We start from the raw sequence: 17178 nt of genomic DNA, 5'->3' as shown, positions 1-17178 counted from the left end.
TGGTGGAATACACACTTCTACTTAAGAATCTTAAGGAGTCTTCCCAAGTTTGGTGCAGTATTAAACAAAACAAAAAACCAACCTAATAAATAGGTCATAAAAGAAAAATCAAGTCTAAATTTTCAGATTCAAACAAGCAGTTTTCAGAAACATGCACCTTTCATAAATCTTACCTTGAGTGCAAGTACTACATGCAAACACAGGTGACTGAGGTGCAAATAACTTATATTGGAGGATTGAAAAGTTGCAAGCTGTTTGCTGACATTATGAAAGCATGTAACTTTACAGCTACACTTCTTGAGATAGCCTGACTCCATAAAGAGCACGATACACAAGCTAGTTGGTAAACTACAGCAGCTCAATGCAGGGATAGCAAGCAACAGTCAAATGGAAACTGCACTTTTAATGTATTAGCTACACTACTATAATCTTTAACTTACACAAGGCTCACAAAACCAATTTTCTCGTTTTTGGCAAGCAGCTAAATAACATTCCGGACATACTTCAATTTCATTCATCTGAAAAGAAAAAGAAATCAAACAATTATCAAAGTGTTTAAAGAGACTAAAGCATGATCAGTATTCTTACGTATCCAGTTTAGTTTGCTAGCATCACATTTCCACACATTTGTGGTCATGAACAAAGATTTACTTGCTGTGAAGTCAACATTGTTTAGACAAACACCCATCTTTTTCTACCCCTGTAACTTACTCATTCCTGTTAATAAATAAGTCACATTTTTACATCCCTCTTCAGAGTGTGTGCTACTGTCATTTACCCCAGTCAAAAAAAAAAGCATCCTTTGTTTGATGCTGTGTGAACATCTATGAACCAGGTGATATGGGTGTCTCTTTTCAAATCCAAGTATTCACTTAGAAGATAGGTGTCTGTGTAGAATCCATAAGTCCACTTTGCTTTCCCTCCCCCCCACCAGCAAGTCATAATTAGAGATAGTAAATATCCTAATGGAAGATACAGTAGCAATGCCCTTGCCAAAAATCCTTCTGTAGGCCACGGATATGCATATACCAACATAAGAAAGCCTACAAAAATCATAGTTATGCAATACACACATTGTAAAACACATTTCACTCATGAATACATGAAACTGACCACCTAAAAATACAGAACAATTAAATTAATTGGTGCACACATACCTCATGCTCACAGATTTTGATGATGACTTTCGCTGTTTGTGTCAATTTGTGATTTCCTGAGGAAACAATAAAATGTTTTAACCAGGAAAACTGTTTTGTTAGAATTCGTATAAAATTGACAGGTGTTTGCTTTTAAAGTTAACATTGAAGACAAAAGAGAACATCTAAAAAGAGACAATGTAAAACACATATATATGAACAATGTGCTTGCAAAAGCAGAAGGTAGCCACTTCTCAAGGTAACATCTCTAACAATCTTTACACATTCTTCTTTGAAGTCTACTGCAGGCTGCCCACTGCTGATACACTCTTTCACTGAGGGACATGCTCTATCAACTCCTCAATTAAGTCTCCTATAAAGAGCTGCACAAAGCAAAGTGCTAAAACAACTCAGGGGTTCAAACCAGATCTTCTTTCCAGTCCCTTCCAATCCAAACCATTCTATCAGTCTAATTTATCTGAAAATTTTCTTAAGGCAGAATGAGCAAGTGACAGCACAGGCTGTATTTGGCCCTACAGTTTAATGTATGTCAGTTCTTTAAAAAAAAAAAGAATCTGTTGTGTTTAGACACTGTGGTCATTAACAGGAACAAACTTTCAGCATTTGCCAACTAGAAGTCTAAAGATTGCTTTATGACTTTAACTATTTCAAATTTGGAGGCAAGTACATATGAACACATACCCCCATTGTAAATAATGCAGTTGTGCAAAATCCATTTGGCATCAGCCAAAAATGCTTCAGTGCAACCGTACATTTTCTTTTTGACATTCTGTAAAGAAAAAATTAAGAATTAATCAGGAAGCAGAAATCAGTAAAGGTACAGCTTCTTCTTAAAGACTGTTTCCTATCAGTCCTATACAATCAATAAAACTGACTACTTATTTACTGTAACACGATTCTAAATAGTTAAGAAGCTGTCAAATTTAGGGTGTCTTTTGACTGCTCTGAAAAATGTATGAACTGTCTAAATTAACTCTGAATAATTAATTATTTAGATTAGCATCTTTAACATTTGCAAAAAAGTGTTAATTTCCAGAAACAGTGTTTCATTTGTTGTCTCTTCAGAAAACCGAGTCCTTGGTTTCTTCTACTGACATCACTCCACAGCATTATTTTTTAAATTTTACAAGTCTACTTACTGGATGAAGCACTTTCATTAAATAAAAACAGTCACATGTTTTAGTTATACCTTTATACCATAAAAACATCAACTTCCACTATAAGGACCTAGATATTTAAAACTTGCTGTCTCTTCACCAAGTCTCAGCAGAACAAAACTGTGTGATTCTTCACTCTTCATTAAACAGTGGAGAATGAAAAAAGGTATCAAAATAATTTTAAGCATTCTTTCTCCCCACCCCCATCAAACACTCCAGAAATCTTAATGATTGCAAACTCAAGCAGTCTTCCTCCCTCCTTCATACAAACCTTCTCTAATGTACAAAGGTCCATTGGATGAAAGATATATTCTGCATAATCTGGGTGTTGATCCAGTGAAACTGGCTTTTGAAATGGCTCTGTCTGTTAGAACAAACCACAATGTATTGCTGATTAATACAGAACAGTTTAATCAATGACACAAGACTCATTTTATTCTAATCTTCCATTTTCACTGGCATCACTTCCAACTGTGATGTCAGAGAAAATTCTCCTCAGGTAGCTTTAAAATTTCATGATGTGGCAAAGTATTTGCAGAACAAGAAGAACGAAAAGGCCTCGTTTAAGTGATCTTTCCTATGCTGGAAGTAAAGAATTGCAAAAGTTAGGGGGTTTCTAAAATGTTCTGTTATTTACTTGGGGTTGTGAGGAGTATCAGATAAGGCTCAATAGTTTTTAGCAGAATAAAGAGACTTTATTAAATTTCCAATTCACTAGACTCACCTATACTTATTTTTCACACTCTCATAGCATCATAACTTTCAAAACAAGAGTGCTTGGGTAATGCAAACAGATTCAAACATTTATCAGTGGAATGGATCTGCTAACATGGAGGGACTGCAATTATTAAACACAACCAATTAAAGTACTCAGGTACCAAAGCAACAGGTTACTATTAAAATGCCTAAAGGGCAAAATATCACAATAACATTCATCAAACATGATCTTTCTAATATTTTCAAAACACTGGGTGAACTCTGACATTTTGTTTCTGAAAAGCCATACTTAAAGCGTCTAATGGCTTCATTAATAGGATAATATTTACCACGCCAAAGTAAAACCATTCCAGGAGGCAAAACCTGTAGGAACATAAGGGTAACCTTCCTAGAAATTGCCATTATTATTCTGCTAAAATGCTTACAGATACACCAAACGGCAGAGTCCACCAATTCTCCACACCTAATTTTTCCAACGTATTTTACTATAACAACGAAGGCACAGAGACACTCTCCCTGCTTCTCTAACTTCCCTAACGGAACAAGGCAACAGGAGTTAAGACAACCTTTGCTAATTTGATCACATTGTATTTTAATGTACTGTTTTCTTCACATGGCAAACCAGGCAAAGTTTGCATGGTGAAGAACTGACCAGAATTGTTGAAGCAAGAATGAGTGACTGGAATAGCTGAAACTTTGAGGCATGGTGATTTTGAGAAGTGCACCCGTGACAGACCACATGACTGGTTTTCCTCCAACTTGTACCTATTTTACCTCTGTGATAAAAATTCATAGAACAGCAGAGTCATGCTGCATGGAAGTTAATGGCACAGGTTTTTACCAAACTGAGGAAAATTTCTTCTGCATTTTACAAGTATACGATACAATGAACTTTTGTGCCAAGAATAATTTCTACTAACAGGTAGAAGTTAGGTTTTCAACAGTTGTAATCAGTAGTATAAGTGCCTGTACCTAAGGTTCTTAACCCATGTAACCACATTAGTGAGATATCACATATTCTCATTCTCCTTGTATCTCAAAGACAGCACTGTACGCTTCTGGTGAGTGAAACGCCACCACGTCCCACTGAAAGCCACAATATGTTTTCAAGACACATATTGAAACTACGTCCAGAAGTTACAGCAAGACACTAAGTTTTAAATGCAGTCCAGAACAACCTAAAGTAATGGTGGCAGCACAGAAACTGTCACATACAATCTGATAAAATAAACTGATTTATAATCCACGAAAAGAAAAAAAGCCTGAGATTATGATAATCATACGATCCAAGCAATAAACATAATTCCTTACCCCTGGCTGTTTCATTTTCTGTAGTGCAAACTTCAGTAAATATGATAGCTGTTCAATGGTGAGCATTGTCATAGCTTTACTCTGTGTTTCTATGCATTCTGCAACTGTGATTTTCTAAAAGATAAGATTAAAAAAATATTTTGTCAACAAACATTTCTAGGTGAATTCTTCTCCCCAGAAACACTCTAGCATTCAAATGGAAGATAAAAACTATCTTATAAGAAACAAAAGATTTCAAATGATGCAGTACAAGTACTTCAGATGTCTATTTTAGTTGGATCTTTTTTTCTGGGTGCATTATAAAATTAAACAAAACAAAACAAAATAAACCCAAACAACCAAGCCACCAAGACCCCAGAAAATTATCCATTGTCTTCAAGATCACACAAAGTGAATGTGTGAATACATAAAATTCCCCAATATAAAGCAGTTTCACTTAAGTGAGAAAGGTACCTGGGCTCTACTAAAATAAATTATCAAGGGAAGGTATGTGATAAACTAATTTGCTTTCATTATACTTTGATGTTAAGTATTCTCTTTTCAGTAATCATGAGAGAAGAATGATTAAATTCTTCAGTCCTGCAGAAAAAAGTAGCAATAAAATACCCACTTGTTTATGTAGACCCTACAGTGCATTTTTTTTCAGCACTGCTGCAGCGCTATCAGCCCACAAGAAGAAACACAAGCTACAATACTCAAAACTGCAGCATATTTTTTTGAATAAGAGCTGCCTGATGAAGAGATCACTCTGGAATGGTGCCTTCTCTAGAGATGAAGACACAAAAGGAGGTTGAAAACTTGTGATAAGGTGGCAAACACAGTCCAGGTGCACAGAAAAGAAGTGGTGGAGCAACAATGGATGCCTCCCGTTCTGTACAAATTTTTCTGGTACCTATACAAAGAGGCAATACAGGAACAAACCAGAAACATTTCAGAACAAAAAAGCAGGTATCTCACAATTAAGAAAAAAATCTACTCCTTATATTAAACTAACCTCACATTCTGGGCAAAACCAATCCCCCTCTGGTTCCGCTGTCAGTTTCAGACACTTAGCATGATAAACCCGAGGACAGAGTTCACAGCAGAGGACTTGGCCTTCCCGATGACAAACCCAGCAATAGAAATCATTCCGTCCATCCTGTGGTACAACATCAACAGGGTCTGTGGTGAGTGGCTGCTTCATATAGTAAAACGGACCATGTCTTAGTTCTGACTGAAATGTAGGCAAGAAAAACAGGTTTGGTTTCAAAACAAATTTGCAGTTTTTCAAATAATAATATTCATAATATATAAGCAAACAGCAGATTACAGCATTTTATTAACATTTATGCAAGCACAGTATCTTATTCATTGCACAAAATGCTTCTTATTCAGATGTCAAACGTCAGTTCACACTCAAAACTGAAAATAAGTGAGTGCAAGTGAGTGCAGAGTGCAAGACAAGCGATCCAACAGAAGTCATTAAAAACACTGAGGTATTGCTATAGAAGCAATTAGGTACTCTAAAATCAGAATTCCTAACCTTGGGACAACTGAACAAGTTAGTCATGAAACCAGAATTTGAACACCATGCAAATCTGTCCTAAATTGCAGCAGTTCACAACTTTGTACAATGAAGCAAGCCAGTGCTGATTTTAATAAGGCAAAGTGTAAAGTAGGATGACAAAGGAGCAAATTCACATCCTGAACAGCCACCTCTGCTACAGGAGCAAGAACTCTGGGAGAGATTCAATCCACCATTTCAATGCATATCAGAAATTCAGACTGGTTTTCCTGCAGTAGAAAACAGTGCTAACTTTGTAAGCTACACGAACTAGTCTTCCACTTGAGCTGCAGACAGCTCAAAGGTGACACAGCTGATGTCAAAACACAAGAAGCAAAGAGGCTGGAATGGCTCAAATGGATCCCCACACACGTAAAGCCATTTACATCAGTTTTGAAGAGCTGCTGACATTTAATAGAAAACTACATTCTATGTATTAATTACAAGGGAACTTAGGATTTCTGTTTGGTATTAATTATAGGGGTGGTTTGCTGAGGAGGGCATGGAGTGAAATGATCTTGAGTTGTAGGCAGTATATTTACTTTGATTTGGTTTTTTGTTTGATGCTCATGACACTACTTGTAACTATCCAAAATATTTGCAGTTTACAGAACCATTTCCTTTGGTTCTCAGGTAATTTCTCATGCGTCCTGCACATCTGCAAGTTCTTAGAGCTGTCACATGCCCACGTGACTAATAAAACAGCACAGGCATATGCATGTTCCAAACCTTTGCTGCATCCTGTACAAAATTAGTCACACAGGACAGAAATTAATGTCACCAGAAACCACCAGCATGCCAGCTTGGACCATGATATTTCTAAATTACTAAAGTTACAAAGGACAAGGGCTAATTATTTGCATGAATAGGGGGCTCCAAGGTCAAATTAGATGATGCAGAAGTGACAACCTAGCTGAAGATGTTGTATCTCTAAATGTACACCAGAAGAGATATCACCTGCGACTATATGAAATTACAATAGTTTAGGCAAAGAAAGGATGTTACCCACAAACATTCCCAAAGCATTTTTCTACCTAAAATTTCACTTGAATTTCTATCAGTTTTGGGTTTTTTTTCTATTTTACACATTAAACAGCTACTAAATAGATTCTTTGTTCCCACCATGGAAATGGGTCAAGTCTTATTTTCTGTACTTTCTCTGCATATATATTTAATCACACAAGGCTTTCAGGAGGAAGGGTCTACAAGATCCTGTGGAATAAGAGGGAAGGCATAAGACTTTAACTACATCCCAAATACATTACTGCTACAATCCGAGAGATACAAAACCCAGAGTGAAGAAGGGAAAGTTGAAATTTCCAGAGTAGAAACATGTTTTGTTTGCAGCTGAAACCAACATCTCAATAGTATATATGTGGATATGCAGCTATGGGGCATTTCCTCAACTGCAGATAAAGGAAATTAGCAAAAGAATTTACATATTTTGATTTTGAAGTGGGTATAAGCAGTATATCCACATGAACTTCCTAAGAATCAAAGATACTGCTTTAAGACAAATATAAAACCTGTGTTTTCCACAGAAATCAGCTCATAATATCCAAGTTGAGCAGAAGTCCTCTTTTGCCAGAGCATGAGAGGAATTATTCCTCTGTTCAAGGATGCTGTTCAACATTTATCACCTTATTTGTTTAAGCCAAGTTTAAGAACGACAGAAAAAAGGTTCAACAGAAAAAAAATACTCAAAAAGTACTCAAATAACAAAACTCAAGAACAGGAAATGAATGATTCAACTGCATCAAATGACCTTTTCACTTGTTCTAATCACAGTAAAATGTTTTAAATGTTTAAATTTTAACAGTGAGGAAAGAAAAGCTTTGTTTCCTCAAGTGTTTCACAACTAGCCAATTCAAATTCAAATAGGGTGGTAGCCTGCTTTAAAGTCTTTGTTGGAGTTAAGACCTGTAGAACAACATAGAAAAGGGAAGGTAAAAACCTGGTATTTTAGCTCTGGTTCAGGGTGAAAAATGTTCACTATTTATTACCAGTTTAAATTAATATTGAAGCTAGTAGTATAAACAAGCTGACAACTTAATTAAATTACAACTGACAAATTAAACGTCAGAAGTTCCTGATTTTTAACCTGCCACAGCTACATTCTACAATTTCATAATCCTTTGCTTGTATTTCAACACTTTAAATGCTCATTTGCACCACTCTGAAAGATCTGTAATGCACTCAACATGTAACACAAAGCATCATGCAAAACTCTAACTTTAGTAACAGTATCTCAAAATACTCAAATATTACAAAACACTTTGTAATGTAGACTATTAAAGTTGAAGGTTCCCAGTGACATCATCATACCTCAAAAAGGATTTATCGGCCAATTAGAACGAGAGCTATCAGCTACATTATACTTGAAACTTAACCTGAGAGTGAAACAAGGAACTGCTTAACTCACACCTGTTTAGCAGTAAAATAAACTTTAACAACTCCTGCTACCATACAGCACCTACTTTAAAACCACAATCTTCAGATATGCCCATTTCAAAGTTGATACAAAAGACAATATTAAAAAAATTAAAAACTAAAGAAAACTAAACAGATATATTCTTGCTAACTTGCAACAAATATAGAAGAAAATTTTGTGGATTTTTTGTTCATTAGATATACAACTTTATTCTACCCTGTAATAATTCAGGTCTGAGATACCTGGAAGACAGAAAAGGATTTAACCAAGGGGAATATATCAAGTTCAACAACTGCAATTGTGTTTTCACATATGCCTTTAAAATGTATAAAGTGGAAAATAATACCCTAAAATTCAATTCCATTGTTTAGAAAATTATTGATGTCCAAGACGTAGAAGAATTTATACAGCCATCAGTGAAGCTCAGTAAAAGCCAAACTGCCCATGAATAAAATATGCCTGACACTGTAAGCCCTGTTTTATTCACTGTTTTTATCCCAGGACAACAACAGTGATTAGGAATTTAATTTCCTTTCCTAATCAGTGCAATTGTACCACAATAATAGACAATGTGGACGCTGTTATACCAGGAAAAAGGGCTTTAAATGCTTAGAACCTAAACCTGTGTTTACACGGTCCTAGCAAGAAACACTGACACAAAAGCACTTTGAAAAATACTCAGCCATGTCATTATTAAATTAGATGGGAAACAATTCCAGTAAGGCTAAAGACTGATGTCATGTAGTCTCCTCCAAGACGATGCAGGTGCTTTACAGCATCTGCTACCCAACACAATTCATAGAATTCTTTCACTTGGATCATGCAATGAATCAGAAACGTCAAATTCTTCTGCAGTCAAGTTCTTCTAAGAATTGCATGAAATACTATAAATTGAGTATGCAGAGACACTGAAAAGTTTTCAAGTATGAAGACTCAAAAGTACTGTCAGTGTGACCCTTTGATTTAACTAGTTTGGTAGGACTGTACACTGCCCAGCAATTTAAAGGAAAGGGAAAGAATCTGCAGAGAACCAAAGGAGGAGCTGACTTTTATTAATCCTTCATGATCCTTTTGTTAAAAAATGCATTTATTGTTTATACATCTTACTAGCTTTATGAAATAAAAAATAAGTACACAAGTGATCTTTCTCATACAGATGTAAAGCAAAAATAAAAGAACATCCAAACCTAACATACAGTGCCAGCTCCTACACCCATTGCATTAAAAAATTAATATTTACTTCTTAAAGTACAAAAATGGACTTTTGTCAAGAGGAGAGAGCTCTTGATCCGCTGTCTCTACATCCCTTATTGTTTCATATTCAAGCATAACAAGATCATGACTTCTCTTACCTGCTCTTTATTATTACTGTTCAATAGACCAGGTTTCTTTTTCTTTTTTATAGGGCTTGTTGACGCATCTTGTGGTGAGTGGCCATTAGAGGAATGTGGAGGGCTGGGAAATTTCCGTTTTTGTGCTGTGCGTTCGGCAGAGCCAGGATCTATAAGAGATGCAAACAACATGGCTGAAGAGTGCATATCAATGAAAAACATTCAAAACAAGGTCATGGTTTGTCATTCAAACTCTTCCACTGAACAGAATAAAAATTTTCTATTGCCTTTCACCCAGTATCTGACAAAACCAGAAGCAAAGAGTTGCTAAACAATGCCTCTGTTAAGTGAATTCTCAATGCAGTAATTTAGAGGAGGGTTTTTTTTTTCTTTTTCACAGTATTCTGGCCCTTTGTATAACTTTAATATCTTGTAAAGTGTAATAACAATTATTTTCTGTAGTTTAGCAGAGTACTATGCTAAATTATGTCATGTACTTTAAAAGGAGAGAAACATTAACAGTTCCTGACAACTTCACTCGTATAATTTGGGAGCATAAGTAACCGGATAGAAAACATGGTAATAGAAAAGTCAGTCCCAATGTTTATTTCTCATATTTAAATAAAATTATTGAAATATGTCAATAGAAAAAATTAAATCAGCATATTTATCTTCAGACAATAAGATACCTCAATTACTTTGCAACTTGTAGTACCTGCTACTATGGATTATTAAAAAGATGAAATGAAGACAAGACTCCCAGGCAAGTAGCAACTTTTGACAGCAAGATAGAGCAGCAAACAGAAAGTGGCACAACTATTTAGTGTCTCGAACAGTTAGAGCTGTCATAGAATGGTCTAGGGTCACATTCAAGATGCAAATCCCAAGAGCAGTTTAATAAGTCTCAGCTTCCATCTACGCCTGAATTATTTACAGCCTCAAAACAGTTAATACACTTAACCACTAACAAGCTCATCAGAAATATCCTAGATAGAACATTTGCAACTTCATTTTCTCAGATAAAAGTTAAATGATTCCTAATGGAAATGGATTGCTCAGCTCAGTTACAAAGAACTTACTGACATTTTTCAAAAGAACCAACTATGCAATCAGCTGTAATAGACAATTATATTATAGTGAAATGATCCTGATACAAGTGAAAGTTGAGTTGGTTTAACTTGTTTAATTTTTCCTTAAGCTTTTAATGTATGCAACTAAACAAAATGATAGACAGAACCATTGGGATGAGAAGTCATCAATATCTTATGGAAACAATAGATCCCCCTCTTTAAAGTCATTCCCATATTTTCAATCCCCTACTTACATGTGCTAGGGCAAATGTTTTGTGACTTCATACTAAACAATTAAGGAATAAAGCCTGTCTAAAACCTAATTTTTTCTGAGTAATTTCTTTCATTCACTGCACAGCCATACAAATGCTTATAATGCATTCAGCAAAGCAGTTATTACTGTATGGGAACATAGAAAGAAGGAGAAATGTTACTTCGGGTATTAATGCCACTTTAAAATTGGGGAGCTTGGGGGGGGGGGGTTGTGTGTTGGGGGGTTTTATCTTTTTTTTTTTTGGTAGTTTGTCTTGTGTTGTTTAAATATAATATTTTTGATGGACCTTTTAATAGTTACGGTTCCTCAAACAGAAAAATATTCAAAGCCATGGCACTAGACCATTTCACATAGGCTGTGGATAACCACCCTTCTCCCACAAATACATCCCAGTATAGTGTTTATTTATTGAACTAGACAGTGCTGTTGAGCTATAACATTCATCTTGGGGAGTGATTTTAACACATTTAAGAAGTCTCACACACAATATGGCCACTGACACTTTCTCATTAGACAGTCTTACAAGTGAGCTAGTATAACAGTTTAGTACAAAACTATTCAGAATAATGTCCTGTCAAGCTGAAAAGTTACACTGAATCACATTCAAAAGTAAGGTAATTTGTCATATGCTCAAACCCTAGCAGTTCTATGGCACATTGAAGAACTGGATCAGATCTCTAAATAGTTTCTGTGTTTTGTGTTTATTGAGAATAAGGTATTATTTAGTGGAAAGAGCAAAAAAAATCAAGAAGCCATACAGTTAACAAAACAGGAAAACATTTTCGAACACTATGCTCAAAAAACCCCATGATGCCACTAAAACTCATGATGCAATCTCCAAAATGGAAAAGATACTTCTAGACTAAATTGCATTTTAGTAATACATCCTATTCATATGTATGGATGAAAATATAAAGATGCAACAAGTGTAGTGAAAGCACTTCTGTGCAAGAAAGGCTGCACAGGTTTATATTAATTTGTAAAAATACCAGTATTGCCTATGGTAATTGGCATCACACTTTTTTTCAGATGGATCCAGACACATGTAAGATGTAAATGTTTTTTTTCAGTTTCTGAAGCTTTTATTTTTTTTTACTGAAATACATAACTGTATAGAAAGAAGCTTTGGGTTTGACTTCTTTTATACAATGCTATGGAAAATGTCATAGTGTATGGTGACTTCTGAACATCCAAAATCTTGGTAACATGTCAAAATAGCAATTAAGATTCAAGAAAACTATAAATTAATATGAAAAACATAGGAAAAGATAGATAGAAAGATATCTTTCTGAGAGAAGGAAGACATGCTGGAGCATTTGCCTATCCTCAGTTTTATTCATCTAGAATAGCTTCACCAGGCTAATACCACATTTCAACAGTCCTCTGAAAAGTGATTGCTGCTAGAGTTATGTAGGCACAGCTATTTCAGCAGGGCTGCCTAGCAGAAAGGTACTGTTGCTCTCAGAGGAATTCTTCTTCTGACGTAAGCGATAGAATTTTGGCAAAATGTAGTTAAGCTGGTTTAAACACACAGACATAAACTTTTCACATTTTGAGTTTTCTTTGACATTAAGAAATGTCATTTCCTCTTCCTCTGCACCCCTCCCCTTTTATACTTGTAGGCACCATATAGGGAAATTACATTCTGACATGCCTAGGCTGAATTAAATGAATACAATGTGCCTGAGACCAGAATTTACTTGACCCTTTCAATTCAAGTGAATCTGTCTCCCACTCCATTTAGGCCAAAATTTAGCTTGATTCCACAATACAAAGAATTGACAGATAAGGTGTATCACCTAAACATGTGAAAAAATCCTTCTTTACTCAATTATGACAATAACAATTCTAATACAGGTACAACTACTTTGACAGAAGACAAGGGATTGTTTTTTTTCAGTTTAACTCATTATGCACAGAAGGTGGCAGAAGAACTCCAGCTGGCATATGCTTCATATATCCCAAGGGAGATGAGCCAATGCAGCTATGCTGGAAGAAATGCTGCACCATCAGTGTCAGTGAAACCAAAACCCACACCTGAACTAAAACAATCAAACCTAAAACAAAAACAAGCTCTGGATTATATTTTTTTTTTATTAAAGCAGAACAGAACTTCTTCGGCCTGAAAACTTTGTGTTCAGAATGATCAGTAAAAACAGCTCAACTGTATCTTTTCTCATCTTTCCATCACCACATGGCTCAGAACACCATGTACTACATTAGTCTTTCTTTATTATAACTTGCAGTTCTCAACAGAGACTTCCTACACATTCCTGAAGGCAGCCAGAAGTAAACTACTCCTACTGTGAAGTGCTGACCATGCCTTAATCTTTGTTTTCCAAGTGCAGAGATCTGCAGAACTTTCTCCTCTACAGCAAACACCATCCTCAAAGTTCTTGAAAGGACATCCAAGCCCGAGTTTCTCGCCAGCAAATAATGCCCTTGCCACAGCACACTGAAAAGACTTAGGGTTCTAATTCCAGGCTGTACGTATGCAGGCACAGCTTAAAGCCAGGGAGGTAACAGAACAGCACAGTTTTCTTCCATTTCTTACTCCCAGGCACAAAACTGCCACCAGAGGAGCACACCAGTTTCCTTTCAGCTCTACAGCCTCAGATTGTGGGGCTTACAAAGAAGCTGCCTGTGACACTGCACGTTTTGCCTTGGCTCTAAGTATGAGAAGGCTCCAAGTATAAAAAAGAAAATCAGGTATAAAGTTCCTCCATCTTTGGTCTGCCCCCAAATCATGATGCTTCTCACCTTTAAATGTTTTTTTTTCCTAAACTAAATGATTCATCATGAAAAAAAGTGTTAGAACTGTTACAAGATAAACCAGCCCTGAATTACATAAAATCCAGTCACAGCCAAATCCAAACTTCACTTCAACAGAAAACATACTGACAGATTCAATATCAACTTAACTAAGTGATCATACAGACATATAAGCTTGGCTAAGGAAATTTAAAAACTAATTAACTATTGTAATTTTCTTCTGTGGTCCAAGCTTGAGCATACTGTGAGGGACTAAATAATAATGAAAAATCTTTTAATTCAGTTCAAGTAAAATAAGAATGATAGCACCTACTTAAGTTACAGTTTTCAATTCTAATGATGACAAAAAATGCTCAAGTTGCGTATTGTCTGAATTTCTCTCAACAGCAGTGCCCCATTTAGCACACACTGCCTCTTCCTCCTTGTCTCTTCCAGCTGTGTTAGCAGAGTTTGTGGAGCTGTGCTGTACCAAATCAAGAAATTTATGCCTGTGAAACTAAACTGTCAGGAGGAAGGAAAATTTTTAACATGTATCACTTCCCCAGCCTATTATTTTACTTAATGCTTATTAATTGACTGAAGTTGAAACAAATCTAATAGTAAAGAATAAAAAGACCAGATTTAAGCAGTGCAACAGCTTGTTGACTAAGACACTTAGAAGGTAGATTCAAGTTTCAGCTCCAAAAAAGGAACAAGAAGATTTCACGTGATATCTTCTATTTCAATTATTTTTAAAAATGTGTTTAATAAGCAAGAATGGTCTCATTTTGGAGAGTATCTCACCATGTCAGTTCATCCCTGGTCAGCATGTAATCCCTGCCATCTCCTTTTCTACAAAAACTTTTTCTACAAAACTCCTGTTACATACTGGGCAGGTCAGCCTGAACCAAACTTTTCAGACAGAAAAGGTGGGTGCACAACTTGATGTCTTAACTGAAAACACTGAGATCACTTGCAGTTTCTCAGCACTCAGAAGGTTAATAAGAAATTAAAAGTTCTGTGTATTAAGGGGCATTATATTGAAATAATAAATGAACATTTAATTGATAAACCAACTGTACTCACAAATTAATTTGCCAAGCAACCTTACTCCACTTATTTCTTGATTTTTGAGTGTGTTATTTTACTTTCTTATCATTGTTTTAAAATAGTGTTCCCAGTACAAGTGAAAAAATAGATATCTGAAATAAGGGTTTTAAATTTGCATTAAAAGCTACCTGGTTTTACATCACTAGGTTATCATTAATTGCTCTGCAATACTGCCAGGGTTGACATCAGCACCTATGAGTGCTCTCTCAAGCCATCCATTGGGGAACATGCAGCTAACCTGACATTCACCTGAAGTTTAAAATCTTTGTTTCAGTATGCCATCATGTGACTAAAGAATTAGTAACTACTGCTCCCAGGAGGCAGACTAGAGCATACTTAAACCATAAAGCAACTTGATTTCACTCTCTATGACTATTTGAGAAGTCAAATTTTATGTGATGGTAACACAACTTTTAAGCAGATAAACTACGATAGTGACTTAATACAATTTAGCTTCGAAAAAACAATAAAACCAAAGAAAGAGAAGTATGATATTACTGTACATTAAGTTTCTTATCTTGCTGCAGCACATGGATTGTAGATGACAGCCATATTTTCTGTATTCTGGCCATTGCCAATTCTGTACTGTAAGCTACAAACCCTGACAACTGAGAAGTCTTATCTTTCTCAATAGAAGCACATGCCAACTCAGAAAATGCATACAAAATCAAAAGGTTGTTTTCCTTGTTTTTCCCATAATACCCAAATGGAAGTCTTCCTGAAAACAAGTAACAACCACCTGCCTTACTATAAGAACACAGCATAAACTGCTCAGTACCAAAGACCTATCTACAATGACATCATACAACTCCTTGTGCCCTCCTTTACATACACCTTTTCCTTCTAATTGAAAAAGAACTTACTTCAGCTAAACGCCATCAAAATAATTCCAGACTAAACCAAAATGGCATCTACATATATATATTTCTAAGTATCTATTACACTTGCATGAGTTTCTCTACCAATAAGGCCTCAAAGAGAACTGAAATCCACAGCACGTTACACACTGTGAAGTCTTAACTGTTAAGACTTCAGAGTTAAGACTTCACAGTACCCTTCCAGAGATACACTTCCTTCCTTCCCTTTTCCTTTCTCTAGCACTGTTATTTGTTCACCCAGGAAGCAACATGGTTTTAGGTAACTGATTCAGCCCAAATCAACAAAAACATCAAGAATTCATTTCAGCTGAATCAGCATGCCAACAAGTTACCAAGTTGACAGTTCCAGTCTGAAGGAAAAGGGAAATGTGGCTGACACAAAGGAGCATGGCAGGCCTGATGTATCAGCATATACTGTCTCACTATTGCATTTTCAGCACAATAGATAGGAAATTAATTAAGAAAAGCTTGAGGAAATCAGTCTTACTGATATGCCATTATTTTAAAATTCAACCCCACAAAAAGTTATGAAAACAAAACAAAAGCCTTCCCAGAAAGCATGGAAACTGTCAGCAAAGAATTAGCACTTTTTGAGCTGCTGTGGAGGGGAAGAAAAGTTTTACATTTCAAAATAATGCAGTAACAACCAAAAAATTATCTTAACTACATCAAGTTTACTAAACTCATGAAGAGTATTAGTTTTTGCCCCTGATTTTCTTGTATTTTAAATACGACCTATGAAAAACAAGCCATTATAAAATTATATTTACTGCTTGTAGAATAAATCTATTCTGTTCCATAAATTTTCAGAAAATTAGAAGAGGGAAATTTAGAAATATATTTGTTTCAACAGTTTAAAAAAATTAAAAAATAAAAAAGCTTTTTAACCTGACTTGTGATAAAGATGGTAAAAGAAATAACATTTTTGGTTTTACAGGTGCCAGAAACAGCAATGTATTTTTTCAGTGAAAGCATTATTTTAGTCTTCCAGGAAATAAATATATTAGATATCAGTAAACTGAGAGTTACAGCAGTAAAATTTTCTGTGATGCAAGTTGGTTCTTGGCATCTCAATGCAAGTAAGACAAATATGCAACATTTTAATAAGGAATGTTTCCAAATCTAGTCAATTGTTCTATGTAAGTTAGACACTCATCCTTACATAATGTAAGACACTCAGTGTTACATAAACAGAGCCAGCCCAATACTACTTCTGTTAACATTAATTCCCAATCCCATGCTATCCCTTTTATTATGACACAAACAGTTCTGCCAACATTTGATGTAACAGAACAAAAGAACAATAATCTCATGAAAGCGGTTTCATGAAGAATTAATTTGATGGCTGTAGAAACAGTTAGCTAGCTTAAAAAAAAAAGCAGGCAACGTGAGAAGAGGTACATGAATGCAAAGATAACAGAAGACTGCTTAAGCTGTCATTACCCCAC

General features: G+C 35.5%; 1 protein-coding gene across 1 annotated transcript in view; it reads right to left on the bottom strand.

The window, feature by feature from the left end:
* Window positions 1-17178, bottom strand: part of ZMYND8 (zinc finger MYND-type containing 8) — a 45206-nt gene that overhangs the window by 22354 nt on the left and 5674 nt on the right. The window contains exons 2-8 of the mRNA XM_084271416.1: window positions 9669-9817; window positions 5337-5555; window positions 4343-4456; window positions 2586-2678; window positions 1839-1926; window positions 1158-1213; window positions 441-518 (exon numbers count right to left, since the gene is read on the bottom strand). Coding sequence (XP_084127542.1) covers window positions 441-518; window positions 1158-1213; window positions 1839-1926; window positions 2586-2678; window positions 4343-4456; window positions 5337-5555; window positions 9669-9817 — 797 coding nt within the window. The remainder of the gene's footprint in view (window positions 1-440; window positions 519-1157; window positions 1214-1838; window positions 1927-2585; window positions 2679-4342; window positions 4457-5336; window positions 5556-9668; window positions 9818-17178) is intronic.

Source organism: Gallinula chloropus (genome assembly GCF_964237585.1).
Source record: "Gallinula chloropus genome assembly, chromosome: 16".
In the NCBI taxonomy this organism is placed as follows: Eukaryota; Metazoa; Chordata; class Aves; order Gruiformes; family Rallidae; genus Gallinula; species Gallinula chloropus.
This window is presented reverse-complemented; position numbering and strand designations above follow the sequence as displayed.